This window comes from Parambassis ranga, chromosome 16 (genome assembly GCF_900634625.1).
Source record: "Parambassis ranga chromosome 16, fParRan2.1, whole genome shotgun sequence".
Taxonomy (NCBI): Eukaryota; Metazoa; Chordata; class Actinopteri; family Ambassidae; genus Parambassis; species Parambassis ranga.
In genome coordinates this window covers 383,436-405,935 of record NC_041036.1, presented here as the reverse complement: position 1 = coordinate 405,935, position 22,500 = coordinate 383,436, and the positions used below count along the sequence as shown (strand labels likewise).

The 22,500-nt window shown below is 51.1% G+C and overlaps 1 protein-coding gene across 3 annotated transcripts in view; it reads right to left on the bottom strand.

The window, feature by feature from the left end:
- col6a4a (collagen, type VI, alpha 4a) overlaps nucleotides 1-22,500 on the bottom strand; it is a 37,604-nt gene that overhangs the window by 11,629 nt on the left and 3,475 nt on the right. For 2 of the 3 annotated variants that reach the window (XM_028425019.1, XM_028425020.1), the window contains exons 2-16: nucleotides 21,107-21,176; nucleotides 12,597-12,704; nucleotides 9,113-9,721; nucleotides 8,301-8,888; nucleotides 7,336-7,908; nucleotides 6,093-6,713; nucleotides 5,456-6,016; nucleotides 4,397-4,954; nucleotides 3,718-4,296; nucleotides 3,037-3,615; nucleotides 2,616-2,962; nucleotides 2,092-2,170; nucleotides 1,876-2,021; nucleotides 736-828; nucleotides 84-137 (exon numbers count right to left, since the gene is read on the bottom strand). In XM_028425019.1, the coding sequence (XP_028280820.1) occupies nucleotides 84-137; nucleotides 736-828; nucleotides 1,876-2,021; nucleotides 2,092-2,170; nucleotides 2,616-2,962; nucleotides 3,037-3,615; nucleotides 3,718-4,296; nucleotides 4,397-4,954; nucleotides 5,456-6,016; nucleotides 6,093-6,713; nucleotides 7,336-7,908; nucleotides 8,301-8,888; nucleotides 9,113-9,721; nucleotides 12,597-12,675 (5,466 nt within the window). In that variant the 5' untranslated portion in view covers nucleotides 12,676-12,704; nucleotides 21,107-21,176. The remainder of the gene's footprint in view (nucleotides 1-83; nucleotides 138-735; nucleotides 829-1,875; nucleotides 2,022-2,091; nucleotides 2,171-2,615; nucleotides 2,963-3,036; nucleotides 3,616-3,717; nucleotides 4,297-4,396; nucleotides 4,955-5,455; nucleotides 6,017-6,092; nucleotides 6,714-7,335; nucleotides 7,909-8,300; nucleotides 8,889-9,112; nucleotides 9,722-12,596; nucleotides 12,705-21,106; nucleotides 21,177-22,500) is intronic. The other variant, XM_028425021.1, reaches the window with a different exon arrangement.

The following is a 22,500-nucleotide window of genomic DNA, read 5'->3' as shown; positions in this document are numbered from 1 at the left end:
GAGAGAGAGTTGGCACTGACGGTGATGATGATGATGATGATGATGATGATGTATTTGGAGTGTGTGAATGAAGCAGCACTTACAGCGACGCCTTCCTCTCCGGGGTAGCCGGGGTATCCCTTCTGTCCTGAAGGACCCTGTTTGTGAAGACAATAAAAATCACCTTCAGCTTCTGCTTCGATTTCATTTTTAAATAAACAAGAAGATGATGTGACCATTAAACATTATGACTGTTACACTTCTGAACACTGTACAGACAGTGAACCACGGGCTCCGGGCCCTTCGTGCCTTATGAGTGTGTATTTGTGTGTTGTTGTGTCTCATGTTTCACACACTGCAACCTCTCACATGGTTTCATTTAAACTAAATAAAGGCACAAATGGAGTATTTGTTTTCCTTCCTCCTCCCATTAATCATCCTTCAGCCCCTCTGAGCTTCGAGCTTCATCACAGCCGGATGCAGGCTGCAGGCGTCGCAGGTTTTCAGGCTCGGCTCACGTCCCTGTTCCTCTCAGCCTCTGTCCTGTAACTGAATACACCTAACTGCGACCCTGGAATGCATGCAGAATGGGACTTAATGAGAAGCCCGGCCTCACTTTGAACTACACAGACCCGAGTCTGAGACCAGCCTGGGCAGCTGCTGGCTCTCAGCCTGCTCCTGACACGTTCCAGGCATCATGTTTAAAGGTTTAAAGGTGTGTGTCTGTGTGTGTATGTGTGTGTGTGTGTCAGTCACCTTTGACCCCGGGGGGCCCCGTAAGCCGCGGATGCCTTCATGTCCGGAGCACTTACACATGACGTTGCAGCACTCTCGATCCGACACGGTGTCCTGAGAGAAAGGAAACACACATCAGTCTGCTTCACTGCAGCGCTCACACTGTGTGTGTGTGTGTGTGCGCACTGGACTGCTTTGTTCCTCTGCCAGTGGTGACTGTTTGCCTGTCTGGATAATTAGCATACTTTCTCAGTCAACACGTCCCTGAGGGTTTTTTTATGTTTTCATGTTTGAACATGAGAAAACTTTTCTCTGATTCTCATCACACTCTTGACTCCAAGCCTGCAGGCCGCTCCGAGGCCGACCTCAGGCCGACCTCAGGCCGCTCTGAGGCCGCTCCGAGGCCGACCTCAGGCCGCTCTGAGGCCGCTCCGAGGCCGACCTCAGGCCGCTCCGTGGCCGCTCCGAGGCCGACCTCAGGCCGCTCCGTGGCCGCTCTCAGGCCGACCTCAGGCCGCTCCGAGGCCGACCTCAGGCCGCTCTCAGGCCGCTCCGAGGCCGACCTCAGGCCGCTCCGAGGCCGACCTCAGGCCGACCTCAGGCCGCTCCGTGGCCGCTCTCAGGCCGACCTCAGGCCGCTCCGAGGCCGACCTCAGGCCGCTCTCAGGCCGCTCCGAGGCCGACCTCAGGCCGCTCTCAGGCCGACCTCAGGCCGACCTCAGGCCGCTCCGAGGCCGACCTCAGGCCGACCTCAGGCCGCTCCGTGGCCGCTCTCAGGCCGACCTCAGGCCGCTCCGAGGCCGACCTCAGGCCGCTCCGTGGCCGCTCTCAGGCCGACCTCAGGCCGCTCCGAGGCTGACCTCAGGCCGCTCCGAGGCTGACCTCACCAGCGTCACTCCCATCACGGTCACTGTCAGTGCTGCTGTCCATGCTGAATGTGTGTTATGCTGTGTTTGTACATGTGTGTGTCCATAAGAAGCTGCAGCAGAGCTCTGCTCATCATTTGTAGAGGACACTTAGAGAAATACAGTAAAAGTCCTTTCAGTGGAGTCTGGTCACTGATTATTGGATAAAATGAGGGTTAATTATTCACACAGCTCTGACGCAGCTGGCGTCACTACGTGTCTGTGGCTGCTGTGTTTCACCTGCGGAGACACTTACGATCTGTTTGAGGATGGTGCTGCCGACGCTCGGCATGCCGATGCTCAGAGGATTTTTGTAGTTGAAGCCTCGACCAAACTCCACCATCTGCAGCTGGGTGGTGTCACGAACTCCGTCCAGAGCCACCATCAGCAGAGCGCTGACGCCTGCAGACACACGTATGATCAGAGCACGGTTCGTTTGTGAACAGGGACCTGTGCACCGGCAGGTTTTTACCAGACTTTCGCAGCAGCTCGGATTCTTGCTCCAGAGCGATCACACTCTCATCCAGTCCGTCAGAGAAGACCACCAGCACCTGAGGGACGGGCCACACTGACGTTAGCTCACATTAACTCTGGGTGACAGTAAAGTGCTGCTGAGCTGTTCTCTTCCAGTCCAACATGCAAACACTGAGCGGGCGCGTTTAATGCTGCTGGAGCCAGGTCTGTGGTTTGGCTTCAGCGAGCAGCACGATGGGATCCAGAAGGTTTCAACATATGAAAACCCGTTGGGACTCATTTTCCTGACTTCATTTTCTCAGCGGTCTAATAAACACAGAACTACAAACCTGGGGAGTCTATTCAGCTCAGCAGAAGCTAATTAAAGAATTTCACAGTTTGTAGGAAACCAGAAACTATGACTGTGGTCTCTGACAGGACTGACCTCCGTCAGTCAAACACTAGAGGGACAGAGAGGGGACCTGCCCTCAGCACAGGCCAGCCTACCAGCTGAGCTGGAGGCCTGGTACGGCTCACCCTCACCTTCACGCCAGCTCCGGACTGAGCTTTAAACTTCTCCTGGAAGGATTTCAGCAGTGCCCTGTTGAAGCGGGTTTCCTCAGGTAAGGTCAGGGTCATGACTTTCCGCACCACGGCCTCACTGTAGCCCTCAAAGTTGAAGTCGTGCAGCAGCTGACCACTACCACCCACCACCCGGAAGCCGATGTTGGTCTTGATGGGTTCTTTGCCCGTGCAGCACAAGCCTTGAATCGAGGAGATGTAATGGACGATCTCAGGCAGGAAGGTCTGGAGCTTAGCGTGGCGGCTGGTCAGAGTCTCGCCGCGTGCTCCGGAAACATCAAATCCCATGGCGATGTCAATGGTGCAGTCTGTAGGGAGAGAGACATTCGTCTTTTGGAGGGAACGAACAAACAGAGAGGAAACGTCAGACTCTGACACTCACCGGGTGGATCCACGATGGGTTTAGACTTGCAGATAGTGTCGACCACTTTTTGCTTAATGTTTTCCAAGCTGCCGAAGTTCTCCACGGTGAACATCCTCTCTGGGGTGCGTGTGATCTGCAGCAGCTCCAGATCGTGGACGTCTCCAATGCCAATGGCAAATATCTCAATTCCTAGCTTCCGGAGTTGGTCAGCAGCCTCTTCAACGTCATCCTGCGATTCGCCGTCTGTGATCAGCACCAGATTCTGGGAGATACCAGCAGGTCTACGGCCTCCATGCAGTGCCTCAAAGTAATCCTTGATGGCATACAGGGCCTTTCCGATGTTGGTTCCTCCACCAAGCTGCCGCATTCCCAAGATGTGCTGGGACACTGCCTGGTTGGTGTAGAGCTTGTTGAGGTAGAACTCATCCTGGAACTCGCTGCTGAATTGTGCAAGTCCAACACGAACCAGATCTTCACTGACATTGAAGCTGTTCACCAAGTCTACAGTGAAGTTCTTCATGATGACATAGTCGCTCTGACCAATACTTCCCGACTGATCCAGGAGAAAGACCAGGTCCGCCCGCTGTTTTTCACAAACTGCAAAAGCAAAGAGAGGACGATCAGCTGCACCGCCTACACTCTGCTAAACATGTTTCGATGAAGCGAGACCAGGAGCGATGAAGACCTGCTGCCTCTTACCTGGCTTGGTGGAATTGCAGAGGACCTGACTGATGTTCTTGTAGAGAGTTTCCAGGGCCTTGAAATTGTCTACATAGAATACTTTGGACTCGTCATGACCAGCCATGATCTCCAGCTGCTCCCTGATGGCTCCTTCCACACCAATGCTGAAGACACTGATCCCGTTGTCTCTGAGCACCTTAGACGGTTTTTCCAAATTGTACCGGTCTGTAGCGTCACCATCTGTGATCACCATCAGAATCTGAGGCACCTGCAGGGCCGCCCGACCTCCGACTTCAGCTTTAAAGAAGTCTAAGCAGTACTTTAAAGCCTCGCCGGTGTAGGTGTCTCCTGTAGGGGGCGTCAGGTCTGCTATAGCTTTGGACACCTCTTGCCTGGAGCTGTACTGGTTCAGTGTGAAGACAGATTTGGGATCTGTGGAGTAGAGGATGACGCCAAAGCGAGTCAGGTCTTTGCCAACGGTGGACTGGTTCACCACCGAGTGCATGAACGTCTTCATGCTTGCAAACTCAGTCTTATTTATGCTGGTGGAGCCGTCCACCAGGAAGAGGATGTCCGCTCGTTCTGTCTTCTTACAGTCTGTGAACGGACAGTAAGAAAAGAGCAACACATCAGGTCTGTGCTTATCGTACATGATGATGAGGATAAAAGACGGGGAGACCATCCGGTCTCCTCTCACCTCTCTCTGGATCACAGAGCATCAAGCCCACCTCCTTCTCCAAGTTCTTCAGAGCATCAAAGTCCCGTTCAGAATACATCCTGTTCGGGGACCCACAGATCTCCAGGAGCTGGGTCGTGTTGGCGTCCACCACACCAATGCTGTACACCACCACCCCCTTGGCCCTCAGAGCCATGGCAGGACTTTTGACTTCATCCTGGGACTCGCCGTCTGTGATCACCACGAGCTGCTGCCTCAGGTCCGGACGTCCTCCTCTGGCTGAATCAAAGAACTGAGACACGTACGTGATGGCCTCGCCCGTGTGTGTACCTCCACCCACCTGCTGCATGCTGTCGATGGCGGTTGTCATGTCTTTTTTGGTGTAGAAGCGGTTCAGCGGGAAGTGGAGCTGCTGGGTGGTGCTGTACTGCACCACACCAACGTGCACCTCGTTCCGCCCGATGTGGGACTTACTAATCAGGACTTTCATGAAGTCTTTCATTTTGTCATAGTCCTTTGGGTAGATGCTGCCAGAGCTGTCAATCAAGAACAGGAGGTCGCCGGGTATGTCTTTGCACGCTGCAGACAGAACAACACATGTTATGTTAGAGCCTGGTGTAGTATCCAGTGCTGGAATGTAACTGGAATGTAACTAAGTATTTATACTCCTTTACTGTACTGTAAAGCTCTCAGAGCAGACTTCAGACTCCTCCTCCATCTCCTGCTGCTCTCTGTTCTCTCTGCTCCTCTACATTTCTACAGTGGTTGTTGTTACTCTGAACATTTTATAAACAGTTCCTCCAACATGTCTCCTCCATCTACTACAACACGGATGGTGTTTCTGTCTCTGAGGTTTGAACCAATCAGGCGGCTCCATCAGCTGCAGTGACAGCAGCTCTGCAGTAGATGGACTGTCTCCTCTGCAGCTGACCTGACCATTGGACATGGATCCAGAGTCAGCCTGCACTGAGCTGAGCCACCAGGGGGCGTACTTCGTAACAGTGATGTCCTAGAGAAACATCCACCTTAACTGCTCTGTCCTACCTGCCACAGAGTACAGAATGTGAGACGTGTCCTCACCGTCTTTAGAGCAGATGTCCGTGATGATGTCATCCTTGATGGGCTTCAGAGCATCGAAGTTATTCACAAAGAAAGTCCTCTTCTCATCTCCAGAAATCTCTCGCAGCTCCTCCACATCTGCACTTTTCACGCCGATGGCGTAGACGACGATGCCCTGCGCCCTCAGTTTTTCTGCAGGAACTTTGACCTTGTCAGAAGACTTTCCATCGGTGATGACCACCAGGTACTCTGGGACTTTGTGTCCACGAGAGGTCATCGCATTCTTAAAGTGTTGAACCATGAATTCCAGCGCTCTTCCCGTCTCCGTCCCGCCTCCTAACTGTCGGATTCCCAGCACAGCTTTCTCCAGCGTCTTTATGTCTGCGTAGGTCGTCAGATCGAATTCTAATTTTGGTGAATCTGCGTATTTGGCGACCCCCAGGCGCACATGTTGTGGTCCAATTCGAAAGGTGTGAAGAAACGCGATGATGAACTTCTTCATGTCCAGGAAGTCTGTGGGAAGAATGCTTCCTGAGTGATCAATGAGGAAGAAGATGTCTGCTTCGTCCGTCTGCACGCAGCCTGCAAAGACAGAGCAAACATATTAAGAGACCGCTCCCAAAAACCCACCAAACGTTCAGGGATCCAGAGCTCTGACCTTCTTTGATGCCAGTCCTTCTGGTGTTGACTGAGACTGCCTGACGAATGATGTTCTGGCACAGAGTTTTGGTCAGGTTCTGCTCCAGAGGTCTCAGCTTATCAAAGTTGTCCACGATGAAGACGTGCTTGTTGGGAGGATAAGATGCCATCTTCACCAGCTCGGCCCTTTTGGCATTTTTGATTCCTACAGAGTAAACGGTAACACCAGCGCGGCGGAGGTCAGCTGCTGCTTTGGTCACGTTGTCCTGGGACTCACCGTCTGTGATCACCACTGCCACCTGCTGGACTCCCTTATCCTTCCTGCTGCCTCTCTCTGGGATGAACATCTGCTCCCGGGTGAACTTCAGGGCCGCGCCGGTGTTGGTACCACCTCCATGGTACGGTATGATCTTGATGAACTTCAGCAGCTCGCTCACGTCATCGAAGGAGTTGAGGTAGACCTGAGCCGCGGGCTTGTCGTTGTACGTGACGATGCCCACTCGGACTCTGTTTTGACCGATTTCCAGGCCGCTGACAGTCGAATGCAGGAAAGAGAGCACCAGCTGGAAGTTGGGGGTTCCGATGCTTCCTGACTCGTCAACAATGAACACGATGTCTGCCAGTTTGGCAGCTTTGCAATCTGTGGAAGGAGCCAGAACCAGAATCAACACGGGTCCACTGTTCAGCCACTCAGTCATTCAGAACAACATGAGGGATGACTCCAGCGAGGCTTTCTGTACACAGCTACATCCTGCTGGCTCACACTGATATTTGGCACAAATGTACACTAGCGTTCAAAAGGTTGGGGTCACTTGGAAAAATCTTTTTTCTTTTTTTTCCAGTAAAGATAACATTAAAGTAATCAGACTACAGTCTGGACATTGTTAATGTGGTGAATGACTCTTCTAGTTAGAAAGGCTGATTTTTAATGGAATATACAAAGGTATACAGAGGCCCTTACCCAGCAGCCATCACTGCGTTCTAATGCTACATTGTGTTAGCTAATCGTGGTAAAAAGGCTCATTGATGATCAGAAAAGTGAAATGATGTAGCACCGCTGATCTGTTCTGCTGATCAGAGAAGCTGTAGAACTGGCCTGGAGCCCCCAAACTTTTGAACGGTAGTAGACTGAAGGACCTGATGTTCAGGAGACACCAACGCTGCTGTGAAGCTGGAAATCTTGATTTTTTTGGTTAAAAAATAAATCACAAATCAGCTGACCTCTTCACTTAATAAAGATAATAATAACGAAGCATTTTAACCTGCCACGGTGCTGACCGCCTCCTCCGTTTCAAATATATCCCTCAGCAGAGGCACTGGATTGGGGATGGTCTGGAGCTCGTACACGTACTGTGACGTAGCTATCACGCGCATTTCATTAATAGAGGCCCCGAGGCTCATTCCGATCACAGTTACACCCTGGGACTTCATCAGACGCGACTCTTTGTACACAGAATCATCCGAGTCTTTCCCACTCATGACGACCAGGTACTGGCGGTAGCCCTGGTCCGCCCGGCCTCCTGCCTCACTGGTGAAGAACTGAGTGCTGGCGTACCGCAGGGCGCTGCCCAGGTTACGAGGCTCATTGGGCTGAATTCTGCGCTGGCGGAGGCGCTTGACAGCAACGGAGGTCTCGTCTTTGGTTTGGTGGGCGTTAAGAAGAAATTCCACTTTCATGTCTTGAGCGTACTGGGCCACACCAAGGCGGTAGGCCGACTCCCCGATGTTGAGCTGGTTGGCCAGCCGGACAAGGATGCTCCTGACCTGCTGGAACTCTGCTGCAGAGACGCCGCTGTCCACCAGGAAGAAGATGTCTGCAAACTTCTCTTCCAAAGCTGAAAGAAAAGGGCAAACATCAGAAAGTGGTTCTGCAGACTGGTTCATCTGAAGTCAACGTGGCCAGTCTGGATTCTATGTGCACATAGAAACTGCCAGTTTAGTTTTCCAGAGAACTTCTGTCTCATGTTTTGGTGGCAGCGGAGCCACAAAAAACATGTGGGAAAAAATGTGGCAAAAACAGAATAATACACTGTCAGCTGAGCTTCTGGTATTTTATGACATCCAGATGTTTTTTTTAGTTTTAAAACACTGAGCTGTGGCTGCAGCCAGCCATCAGTGAGGTGGACTAACAGCTGTAAAGGTGCACTTCTGTTGTGTACATCATTAAAACTATCACCGTGCTCCTCTCTCAGATTTAACCCCTGAGTGTCACCTCCTGCAGCCTCACCTTGCCTCTGGCTCTCTATGGAGATGCAGACAGTTTGCAGCAGACCGTCCTTCAGCCTCTGCAGAGCTGCGTAGCTGTCAATGGTGAACATGAAGCGATGAAGCGGACGGTTAGCGATGGACTCCAGCTCCTCCTGGTTGAAGTTCCCCACCCCGATGGCGAACACTATGACTCCGTGCTCTCTGAGGCGCTGGGCGGGCTCGGTGACGTTATCTGCAGACTCACCATCTGTGATGACCACAGCAAACTGAGGAACGCGTTGTTTGGCTCGGCTCCCCGCGTCCTCTGTGAAGTACTCAGACAGGATGAATTCCATGGCCTCGCCCGTTTCAGTGCCGCCCATTCGATAAGGAATTCTGTCCACTTCAGCCAGCAGGGACTGTTTGTCCATGTGGTCCTTCAGCAGGAACTCCTGGAACGGTTCATCACTGTACTGAGCCACGCCAACCCGGACTTTGTCAGGTCCGATGTCGAAGCCGGAGATGACGCTTCGGAGGAACCGCCTCACTTCCTGGAAGTTTTGAACGTCGATGCTTGAGGAGCCGTCAATCAGGAAGACGATGTCAGCTGTGGTGGCCTGGGCACATTCTGGAAAGGAGGGAGAGAAGACAGTCAATGGACCAACAAGCAGCAGAATTTCAAGCACTGAGTCCATTCTAAATACCAGGACAGTCCCTGAGCTGCACCTGGAAAAAGAAAGGAGGAGTCTTATGCTCTACCTGCCCAACCAGACTGCTCAGGACGGGACACTGGAACCTTAAAAAAGCCACAAACCTCCCTCAGAACGTTACCTGTGCGATGCGACACGTTACCTTGGGACAGCTGCAGGAGTTGCCGCTTGGCTTCCTCGACAGTCGTGCACAGTGTCTGGACGATGCTCTGAGAAATTCCCTGCAGAGCAGCAAAGTCCGACACGCTGTAGACGTGCTGACTGTGCGGCTCATTGGCGATCTCTCTCAGCTGGTCTTCATCTGCCTCTTTGATACCAATTGCATACAAAACGATCCCCTTCTTCTTCAGACTGTCAGCGTGAGACGCCACATCGTCTTGTGATTTACCATCAGTGATCACCACGGCAATCTGCGGAACTTTCTGGCTGCTGCGGCTTCCGGCCGATTCCACAAAGTGCTTTTTCAACATGAAGTCCAAGCCGTGGCCTGTCTGGGTGCCGCCGCCCATGTAAGGCAGCTGGCTGATGTACTGCAGGATGTCCTTCTTGTTCTGGAAGGTGTTGAGCAGGAACTCTGTGCGTGGAATGGTGCTGTACTGGACCAGGCCGATGCGGACGTGGTCGGGGTCGACATCGAAGCTGTTGACCAGCGTGTACAGAAACTGACGGATCTGCTGGAAGTTTTCCATGCCGATGCTCCACGAGCCGTCCACCATGAAGACGATGTCAGCTACGGCCTCTTGAGTGCAGACTGAGAGGAGGAGGCCACGTCAGCAGATAAGAACTCACAGGGTGCTACAGGAAAAACTCTCAGAGCGTGGTGGGCGGCGGTGAACTCAGCGTGATTCACTGACCGAAGAGATGAGGCGGTCGTGATGCGTGAAAGCCAGAAGAAGAGGGGGCAGCCTGTGGTACGCGTGGACAGTGTGTGGACAGCTTGTGGACAGCATGGGGACAGTGTGCGGACAGCATATGGACAGCTTGTGGACAGCATGGGGACAGTGTGCGGACAGCATGTGGACAGCATGGGGACAGTGTGCGAACAGCATGTGGACAGTGTGCGGACAGCGCGTGGACAGCTTGTGGACAGCGTGTGGACAGCATGTGGACAGCTTGTGGACAGCTTGTGGACAGTGTGTGGAGTCCAACCTGTCCTGCAATGTTCTAATATTCAGAACAGAACAGAACAGAACAGAACAGAACAGAACAGAACAGAACAGAACAGAACAGAACAGAACAGAACAGAACAGACAGAACAGAACAGAACAGAACAGAACAGACCAGACAGAACAGAACAGACAGAACAGAACAGACAGAACAGACAGAACAGAACAGACAGAACAGAACAGAACAGACTGAACAGAACAGAACAGAACAGAACAGAACAGAAAGAACAGAACAGAACAGAACAGAACAGACAGAACAGACAGACAGAACAGACTGAACAGAACAGACTGAACAGAACAGAACAGAACAGAACAGACAGACAGAACAGAACAGAACAGAACAGACAGAACAGACCAGACAGAACAGAACAGACAGAACAGAACAGAACAGACAGAACAGACAGAACAGAACAGAACAGAACAGAACAGACAGAACAGACAGAACAGACAGAACAGACTGAACAGAACAGAACAGAACAGAACAGAAAGAACAGAACAGAACAGAACAGAACAGACAGAACAGAACAGAACAGACAGAACAGAACAGACAGAACAGAACAGACTGAACAGACAGAACAGAACAGAACAGAAAAGAACAGAACAGAACAGACAGAACAGACTGAACAGAACAGAACAGAACAGAACAGAACAGAAGAGAACAGAACAGAACAGAACAGAAAGAACAGAACAGAACAGAACAGAACAGAACAGACAGAACAGACAGAACAGACAGAACAGAACAGACTGAACAGAACAGACTGAACAGACAGAACAGAACAGAACAGAACAGACAGAACAGACAGAACAGAACAGACAGAACAGACAGAACAGAACAGAACAGAACAGAACAGAACAGACAGAACAGAACAGAACAGAACAGAACAGACAGAACAGAACAGACAGAACAGAACAGACTGAACAGAACAGACTGAACAGAACAGAACAGACAGAACAGACTGAACAGAACAGACTGAACAGAACAGAACAGACAGAACAGACAGAACAGAACAGAACAGAACAGAACAGAACAGAACAGAACAGAACAGACAGACAGAACAGAACAGACAGGACAGAACAGAACAGACTGAACAGAACAGACTGAACAGAACAGAACAGAACAGAACAGAACAGAACAGAACAGAACAGAACAGACTGAACAGAACAGACTGAACAGAACAGAACAGAACAGAACAGACAGACAGAACAGAACAGAACAGAACAGACAGAACAGAACAGAACAGAACAGAACAGACCAGACAGAACAGAACAGACAGAACAGACAGAACAGAACAGAACAGAACAGAACAGACAGAACAGACAGAACAGAACAGAACAGACTGAACAGAACAGAACAGAACAGAACAGAACAGAAAGAACAGAACAGAACAGACAGAACAGAACAGAACAGAACAGAACAGACAGAACAGAACAGAACAGAACAGAACAGAACAGACAGAACAGACAGAACAGAACAGACTGAACAGACAGAACAGAACAGACAGAACAGACAGAACAGACAGAACAGAACAGAACAGAACAGAACAGAACAGACAGAACAGACTGAACAGAACAGAACAGAACAGAACAGAAGAGAACAGAACAGAACAGAACAGAAAGAACAGAAAGAACAGAACAGAACAGAACAGAACAGAACAGAACAGACAGACAGAACAGACAGAACAGAACAGACTGAACAGAACAGACTGAACAGACAGAACAGAACAGAACAGACAGAACAGAACAGAACAGAACAGACAGAACAGACCAGAACAGACAGAACAGGACAGAACAGAACAGACAGAACAGAACAGAACAGAACAGACAGAACAGAACAGACAGAACAGAACAGACTGAACAGAACAGACTGAACAGAACAGACTGAACAGAACAGAACAGAACAGACAGAACAGACAGAACAGACAGAACAGAACAGAACAGAACAGAACAGACAGAACAGAACAGACAGAACAGACAGAACAGAACAGAACAGAACAGAACAGAACAGAACAGACTGAACAGAACAGACTGAACAGAACAGAACAGAACAGAACAGAACAGAACAGAACAGAACAGAACAGAACAGACTGAACAGAACAGACTGAACAGAACAGAACAGAACAGAACAGAACAGACTGAACAGAACAGAACAGAACAGAACAGAACAGAACAGAACAGACAGAACATACCCTAACACTAAGCAGAAGAACTATATTTAGCAGAACTGATGGTGTGCGTGGCAGCAAACGGTGTGGTGAAGGGTTAATAACGGTGCTGCATTCAAGATCACAGTGAAGATGAACTTCATACCTACCTGCTGTGTGTGTGTGTGTGTGTGTGTGTGTGTGAAGTGAATGTACAGATGTTACAGGCTGATGTAATGTTGAACTGTGGGCACCTCCCAGTAACCCTGTCTCTGCTGGTATGCGGGAAGTTGAACCATAACTACATAATCATACCCACCTGTCTTCTGAGCGGCGTTTCCATGGAAACCCACTGCAACCATGAGGCAGAGTATGAGAGCGGGCCTCCCCTCCATCATGGAATGGCTCCTGGGGTTCTTTCTTCCTGCTGCAAAACAAAAACCGCCATAAATGCAAAGAAAGAGGTCTGTTTTCTATCTGGAGGTCACACACACAGACACACACAGACACACACACAGACACACACACAGACACACGCACAGACACACACACACAGACACACAGCTTTGCATTACAAACACATTAGATTAGCCCTCAGGAATGTGCTGCATTAAAAGCAACTTTAGACAATACTTTCATGTGTGTGTGTGTGTGTGTGTGTGTGTGTGAGAGTGTGTGAGTGTGTGTGTGTGTGTGTGTGTCCATTACAGTTACATAAGCCTTGATGTTGTGTTGATCCATGCTCTGATTTCTGCTCATTTAGCCTCTGATTGCTCTGATGAACCAGCTGAACCGGGCCGAGCAGCAGTCAGTCAGCTCCTCCACACATCAGAATGTTTGTGTGTCTGTGTGTGTTTAGCAGCTGATGACGTGTTGTTGTTTAGATATCATTCAGAAACTGGGAGAAAACAGGAAACAGGAAGTGGCCTGAGAAAGGAGCCATTATCTGGTGTTCCAAAGAGAAAAATACCCGTCTTCATCTTCAGCCTGGCTTGGTTTTGTGATCAGAAAGACGAACACATGTGGATGGAGGGTCGAAGCGAGGCGTCTGGACCTGTAGAGTTTTCTTGAAGACGTTTCACTGCTCCTCCACAGGTTAACCATTGCTGTTGTTTGGTGATGTCAATAACTGTGACTGGACTCGGCGGGTTGAGGGCGTGTAGCGCTGCATGCAGGAGTCTCCGTCCTGTCTGACTCTTAATCCACATCCACATCCACATCAAAGATACCCCATCAGAGTCCTCCTTGCCCCCCTCCTCCTCCCCCTCAGCTGCCCTCTCAATCCTGGAGGAGGATGTTAACAGGCTGTTCAGGAGACTGAACCCCTGCAAGGCTCCTGGACCTGATGGTGTGTCCCCCTCCTCCCTAAGACACTGTGCAGATGAGCTGACTCCAGTGCTCACAGACATCTTTAACACCTCTCTGGAGTCATGCCATGTGCCAGCCTGCTTCAAATCCTCCACCATTGTTCCAGTTCCCAAGAAACCAAGGATCACTGGTCTTAATGACTACAGACCTGTGGCACTGACGTCTGTAGTCATGAAGTCCTTTGAGCGCCTGGTACTGTCCCACCTCAAGACCATCACGGCCCCCCTCCTGGACCCCCTGCAGTTCGCCTACAGAGCCAACAGATCTGTGGACGATGCTGTCAACCTGGCTCTTCACTACATCCTGCAGCATCTGGACTCCCCGGGAACCTATGCTAGGATTCTGTTTGTGGACTTCAGCTCTGCTTTCAACACAATCCGCCCAGCTCTCCTCCAAGACAAGCTGTCCCTGCTGCATGTTCCAGACTCCATCTGCCGGTGGATCACTGACTTCCTGACAGACAGGAGACAGCATGTGAGGCTGGGGACGAATGTCTCGGACACAAGGACCATCAGCACCGGTACCCCCCAAGGCTGTGTACTTTCCCCTCTGCTCTTCTCCCTGTACACCAACTGCTGCACCTCCAGCCACCAGTCTGTCAAGCTGATTAAGTTTGCTGACGACACCACCCTCATTGGACTCATCTCAGACGGGGATGAGTCTGCCTACAGGATGGAGGTGGACCGTCTGGTGTCCTGGTGTGCTGACAACAACCTGGAGCTGAATGCCCAGAAGACAGTGGAGATGACAGTAGACTTTCGGAAAGTGCCAGCTCCATCACCCCCCCTCACCCTGACAGACACCCCCATCTCCACAGTGGACTCTTTCCGCTTCCTGGGTACCACCATCACCCAGGACCTCAAGTGGGAGCTCACCATCAGCTCCCTCATCAAAAAGGCCCAGCAGAGGATGTACTTCCTGCGGCAGCTGAGGAAACTCAAGGTGCCAGCCAGGATGATGGTTCAGTTCTACACGGCCATCATTGAGTCCATCCTCACCTCCTCCATCACAGTGTGGTACGCTGGGGCCACTGCCAGGGACAGGCACAGACTGCAGCGTGTGGTGCGCTCTGCTGAGAAGGTGATCGGCTGCAGCCTGCCATCTATCGAGGACCTGTACGTCTCCAGGACTCTGAGGCGTGCAGGTCGGATCACAGCTGACCCTTCTCACCCTGGACACGGACTCTTTGAGCCACTCCCCTCAGGCAGGAGGTTACGGTCCATTCGGACCAGAACCTCACGCCACAAGAACAGCTTCTTCCCCTCTGCTGTTGGACTGTTAAACTGTAATTAATGCACTGCTCTGCACTGTCTTCAGAAGGTCACTTTAGTATAGTCACTGCACAATGACGACTATTTGCACTGTTTACTCCATCTTGCACTACTTGCACACGAGTACCACCTCACCGACCCATGTGGTACCTGTTACATTATTACATTATTACACTGTTCCATTCGATCATATAAGGGTCTATGTTTACCATTTCATCTGCACAGTATTTTATGTTCTGTTCATTGTATGTCTGTTACACCATGTCTGTCATGTAAATTTAGCCTTACTTTAGTTTATTTACTTAATTTTATTTTAGTTTTTATCTTATTGCATGTTAATTGTTATATGTTCTTTGTATGCACCAATCACTAAGGCAAATTCCTAGTAATGTGAACCCCCTTCACTTACATGGCAATAAACATGATTCTGATTCTGATTCTGATTCTGATTAACGGGTCTGATCACCTGCAGATTCTGTTAAATACATCACTGCTGCCCCCCCCCCCTCAGTGGTGATTTGGGAAGCTCGGTGTGGCCTCATCACATTTCTGAGATGCACACTACATTCAGAGGGCGTCTGCTGCAGGGCAGTCAGTCATGAGCTCATCCCCACAGCGCCAGATACAGACGATAAATCATCCAGCCTGATGATAACTCACAGCAGAACAGTGTGACCTCTGACCCCAGAGACCACTGAGGACCTGCAAATGTAGACAGAAGAGTTTCATCCAATCAGAGCGAGGCGTGAAGGCCACACCCTTAAGAAACAGGAAGTGATTGAAGCTGATTGTTGCAGATGATGGCATCACGAGCTCTGTGAAGAAGATCAGCTGATTATTTCGTCCTGTTTTTTATTTATGAAACATTTCTGGATATTTGGGACATGTTAAAGCAGGATGAGTAGTTCCATGTCTAAACCGTCTTGAGGAGGCAGCATGGAGACACTCGGCGCTCCGCAGCCTCTCAACGACATGTTTTACTCTCACAGCAGCAAACTGCAGTTCCCCCGCTGTCCACTGGGGGGCCCTGGCTCCTAAAGAGAGTCCCCGACTTTACAGCAGAAAGCAGAAGTCCATTAGGACCGCCTGTCTGTCTGTCAGGTCATCTGGTGTCCATCAGAGGAGCTGCAGCTGTGATTCACGGCTGTGGAACACAGAGAATGATGCTCATGTAAAACGATTCTGCCGTGCGTCCTTCCAGGAAACGCTGCGTTTGTCTTCCTCAGAAGATGAAGCGCTGCTGACTGTGCCAAGTGGTGACGGATCAGAACTCCCTCAGTGTGCTGCTGGTTCCAGAGAACTCCGCAGCCCGTCAGCCCGCAGACCTCAGAGTCATCCCGTCAGCTCCATCTGGCTCCGCTCACGCCTCACGGCGCCACTTCCTGTGATCTGCGGCCAGCAGACGCCGTCTGGCCACATCACAGGTCAGGTGACCCAGGAACTATTTTAAACCAGGTTCTCTGAGAGATGACCTGTGAAACCCGCTGACTTCCACCACATCCAAGCCTCATGGCACCTTCAAGTCTCTGCTTTCCGTGTTTCCCCTCCTGACGTCCTGCAGAGATAATGGTCCTCCAGCTTTATTCACAGTGCTGAAACTATGTGAGAGACATCTGTGTCCAACACACACACACAGCTGCTGACACACAGCACAACAAAGCCTCAGCATGGCTGCGTTCACTCCACCAGCACCATCTTACACAGACACAGATACTCTTATCTGCAGTGAAGCATGCTGGGAGTCGGTGACTCCTCCAGCTGTGTCCTGAACACTTCTCTGTGCACTGTTCACCTGAGCATCAGCAGGTAGTCAGGTCTTCACACTTTAGCTACGTTACAGCTAGCAGGCTAAGCTTAGCGTGATCGCATGCTAATGCTACCAAAACACAGTCTGATGAGTGACTAAAACAGCTCATGTTGGGTTTGTTCATCTGTGGCTGAAGCTAACCAGCAAGCAAGCTAAGCTTCGCCAGCTGATCACAGCCAACCAGCTAACACTTAGCCACACTGCTGTTAGCACTGTCCCATGAGCTAATAAAGCACCTTTCAAAAGAAAAGCTAGCTAATTAGCAGCTGGATTAGCCCCTGGAGGTGGAAGGCTGTGGACCATAACATTCCACCTTGTGATTATTTTCATGAGTCCACATAGCATGAAGGCGGCGCTCACACTGTACACACAGGCTGACTTTTATTGGACGGCATGAAGCCTGTGTGTGTGTCAACATGTGTGCACCCCCCCCCCCCCAACACACACACACAACACAGTTACAGCCTGCCAAACAACAAGAGGCCCCAGGAGTGAGCGCCGTGTGTGTGTGTGGGGCTGATGGAGGGCAGCGTTCACCCATCAGGCTCTGTTTACACCAACCTCCAGCTCTGTTTATGTAGCCAGAGTTTCTGCTTCAGTGTTAGATGGTGAAGAGCGAGGGGCCCCGCTGCTTGGTCCGAGCTGAAATCAGATGCACGGCCCTGACCGGAGGGAGGTGGATCCGGATCTGAAGGATTTCCTCACAGACTCTCACTGATGACAGCACAGGCCAGATGGCTCCACGGAGGTCGGCCGGAGGCCAGCGAGGATCTCTGAGCAGCACACACACACACACACACACCTAACTCCAGATACTGTAATGAGGAATATTTCTACAACTTCCTGGCAACCACTCCTCCAAAGTGCAGGCAGGACGCACACACAGACACACACACACACACACAGTGGAACTGACGGTCTCAGACTGAGATTACCTGCACAGCTGGAAGCACTGAGGACTTTAAACGGTTAAACTTCACAATAACTGCATCATTAAAATCCACAAACGTCCTCCAACAACACTTAGAAGCGCTCCACCGAGCTCACAGCTGCTGCTCACACTGTCGTCAGACGACCCACCAAGAGCAGATCTGCCCCGGGGCTCCTGGCCCCTAATCAGGACTGACCCTGAATGATGCAGAGTGGACAGGCAGAGTCACATCTTGAGCGCACATGTTTGAACAAAGAGCTCTGCACACGCTGCATATGAGCGGGGTTCATCCGGCCAATCAGACGGCACACAGGTCACAGATGAAAGCAGGCGCACGCCGCTCACCTGACACAGCCTCCAACAGGAAACCACACAAAACAGAGTGGCAACAAAACCACAACCTGTCTGTAAGGACACGAGACTCTGCAGCTGATTGGACAAACCATCTGTCCATCATCTCAAGCCAACATCAACCAATCAGATCAAAGCTGCTGAGGCTCTCTGACAGCTAGCATGTAGCAGTTAGCATGTAGCAGCTAGCATGTAGCAGCTAGCATGTGTGTAGAGGACTGTTGTGTCTCTGTGAGGACAATATGAGCATAAACACACTTGGACTGAAACAAACTGATCAAAGCAGAAAAGTCTTCATGAAGCAACAGACACAGAACTGACAGCACTTCCTGACTGGACTCTGATTGGACAGAACTGACAGCACTTCCTGACTGGACTCTGATTGGACAGAACTGACAGCACTTCCTGACTGGACTCTGATTGGACAGAACTGACAGCACTTCCTGACTGGACTCTGATTGGACAGAACCAAACCTGGTTCAGCACCAGCTCAGAGCCTGGAGCCTGGCAGGTGGAGCTGTGTCTCATGTTTCATGGAGGGCAGCTGCAGCTGTGGCAGCAAACGATGTTTAGAATCTTCAGCTTAGAGAAAACAACCATTTAAAATAATTGATGAACTAAACTGTGGGACAGGAGGCTGTCTGTGTGTCCCTCCTGCATGTGAGGACAAAGTGAATCCGTCATTATAAAGCTGCAGTTTGAAAATCTGCCGTCCACAGACTTGTGGCTGTGCAGCACTGTGGTGGTCCTGCACTAACACTAACACTACACAGACACACACACCCTCGGCTGCATGCTGTAACATTCCTGTCAAACACCAAGGACACACAGACCCCCCCTGGGGCCCCCTTGGGCCCTCTGGGCCCCCCTGGGCCCCCCCTGGGTCCCGGTGATGTACTGCTGCTGATTACTGTGTTTGAAAGAGGAACGTTTAATGTAAACTCTGGAATTTGTTATTTCAACATATGGCGTGGATGTTTGGAGCAGCACTGATTGGAAACAGCTACAGCTGTCACAGCCCTCCACATCTGATCACAGCCCGCCCGCCACCCTAACCCAGGAAGACATCCTTGATCCTCAGAATACTTACAGTCAACTCAGAGAAAGTCCACGACGCCAACCTCCAACACCGACTCCACACACAGCGCACACACACACAGGTTCTGTTTTCATCAGATGTTGATGGACAGAACCAGAAACATGGAGGACAGGCTGTCCACAAACCTTTGACCATATATTGTGAACGTAGAGAAGACTGAAGCAAGGCGAGTTTTCTTGAAGACGTAGGATCTTCAACAACCATGACAACACTGAGACAGAGACTGGTTCACCTGAAGGATCAGACTCCCAGGGAGAAACACAGCAATGTGATATATGCAGTCCAGTGCAGTGAGGAATGCTCTGATCTGTACATTGGAGAAACTAAACAACCACTCCACAGAAGAATGGCTCAGCACAGGAGAGCCACCTCCTCAGGACAAGACTCAGCTGTTCACCTCCACCTCAGAGACAGAGGACAGTCCTTTGAGGACAACAATGTCCACATCCTAGACAGAGAGGACAGATGGTCTAAAGAGGAGTCAGGAAGCATCTATGTGAAGCTGGAAGAACCTTCCCTTAACAGAGGTGGAGACCTCAGACATCATCTTTCTACCACAGACAGCAGCTTCCATCCATCCCAGGAAGCTTCACTCCAAGTCACATGATCACAGCAAGGACAAAGGACTGTCCACCTGTCCCCCTCAGGCAGTCTCATAGTCATTAGACACACCTGGCCCAGTCAGCCAGACCCTCACAGGTAACCATGGAAACATTTGTAGGTTTGACCCAGACCCACCCACTGAGGTCTGTGACCACATATAAACCATGTTTCCCCCCAAACAGTTAGAACTGATGAAGCTGATGGATGAGCAGAGAAACGTCTTCAAGAAAACTCTACAAGTCCAGACGCCTCGCTTCAACCTGCTCTACGAATGATGACCTGGATGACTGAGAAGCTTCATCAACATATGTGTGAATGGATTGATTAGGTCTGAGGCGGTCTGAGGCGGTCTGAGGTGGACTGAGGTGGTCTGAGGCGGTCTGAGGCGGTCTTCATTAAAGGTTCTGCAGCTTTAAATGTTCGGCTCTTATTTTCATTCCGTCTGATACTTGGAGCTGAAGCGGGTTAGGCCAACAGATCCTTCCGTGAGTGACGCTCCTTTAACGAGATAAGAAGGAGCTCGGAGTGTTTAGTCTGGACTCAGCCGGCGTGCACTCTGATGTGTTTTTATAGGAGCCCTCTGTTTACTGCGCTTATCTTCTGGAACCAAACTCCGAGAGAAGCAAAGAATGCACCAAGGACACCTCATAAGGAAAGAAAGGTCCCAGCAGGAGACGAGGACCACAAACAACCAGCAACACAACACACACACAACCCCTACAGCAGGAGGAGCAGGAGGAGCAGGAGGAGGAGCAGCAGGAGGAGCAGGAGGAGCAGGAGGAGGAGCAGGAGGAGCAGGAGGAGGAGCAGCAGCATGAGCAGGAGGAGCAGGAGGAGGAGCAGCAGCATGAGCAGGAGGAGGAGCAGCAGGAGGAGCAGCAGCATGAGCAGGAGGAGCAGCAGGAGGAGCAGCAGCATGAGCAGGAGGAGCAGGAGGAGCAGGAGGAGGAGCAGCAGGAGGAGCAGGAGGAGGAGCAGCAGGAGGAGCAGGAGGAGGAGCAGCAGGAGGAGGAGGAGGAGCAGAGGGAGGAACAGCAGGAGCAGGGGGAGGAGCAGCAGGAGGTGGAGGAGGAGCAGAGGGAGGAGCAGCAGGAGGAGCAGCAGGAGGAGCAGGAGCAGAGGGAGGAGCAGCAGGAGGAGCAGCAGGAGGAGCAGGAGCAGAGGGAGGAGCAGCAGGAGGAGCAGGAGCAGGAGGAGGAGCAGCAGGAGGAGCAGAGGGAGGAGCAGCAGGAGAAGCAGAGGGAGGAGCAGCAGGAGCAGCAGGAGCAGAGGAGAAGCAGCAGGAGGAGCAGCAGGAGCAGAGGGAGAAGCAGCAGGAGGAGCAGCAGGAGCAGAGGGAGAAGCAGCAGGAGGAGCAGAGGAGAAATAAGGATGATGTGGTCAGGAGGTGCTGCCTCACCTGGAGACACAGATTCAGCCTCGAAGACACCTCAGCAGGACGACAGGAGGGACACGAGACTCTGAGGGTGCTGCAGGATGACATCACAAACAGGAAGTCAAACAAGAACCAATGAAAACTATCAGTGCTGCTGCACATGCTCATATGATCATTGTTGGATCAGAACGTGATGGAGGGACCTTCAGGGACAAATAGGAGACACTCAGGAAACATCATCTATGGGACAGAAACTGTGAAGCAAACATTTACACGGAGTGTTTGTGCTGACCCCTCAGGAACAGCTGAGCGCCTGTAAACAGACCAGAGCCACTTCCTGTCCAGAGACCAGGAGGAAGAGCATCAGCTGAGGAGTCAGGCCATGACTCTGCTCCTCGTTTACATCAGTGCAGACCACAGACTCAACATCCGCTGTGTGAGCGCCGCGCCAGGACGGCCTCATCACACCTGCTCAGCTGAACCATGGAGGGGTGTGACCCAGAACTGACCCAGAACTGACCCAGAACTGACCCAGAACGACCCGACACGCTGCTGCCGAGCTGTGAGCTGAACCTGCAGCCGCACCAAGGGTGAAGAGGTTTACTTGAAGTAAAGGCCTGCTTTCTGTGTCTTTGTGAGAACCCTCCTCATGTCCATCATGTCCATCATGTCCGACTCCCCGTCGGCCAGATGACACCGTCAGCTGTGACTCAGTAACATCAGCTTCTCCCAGCGTCTCTGTTCAGTTTAACTTAGAGCAGAGTTTCCACTTTACTGAGCCCCAGCTGGGTCATAAATCCCACAGCACTCTGCTCTGTGTCACTCAGTGGGTTCAAACACACACAGAGACACACAGACACACACAGAGACACACACACAGAGACACAGAGACACACAGAGACACACAGACACACACAGACACACAGACACACACAGAGACACACACACACACACACACAGAGACACACACACAGAGACACACACACAGAGACACACAGACACACACAGAGACACACACACACACAGAGACACACACACAGAGACACAGAGACACAGAGACACACAGAGACACACAGAGAGACACACAGAGACACACAGAGACACACACACAGAGACACACACAGACACACACAGAGACACACACAGAGACACACAGAGACACACAGAGACACACAGAGACACACACACAGAGACACACAGATACACACAGAGACACACACAGAGACACACAGAGACACACACACAGAGACACACAGATACACACAGAGACACACACAGAGACACACACAGATACACACAGAGACACACAGAGACACACAGACACACACAGAGACACACAGACACACACACAGACACACACAGAGACACACACAGAGACACACACACAGAGACACAGAGACACACAGAGACACACAGAG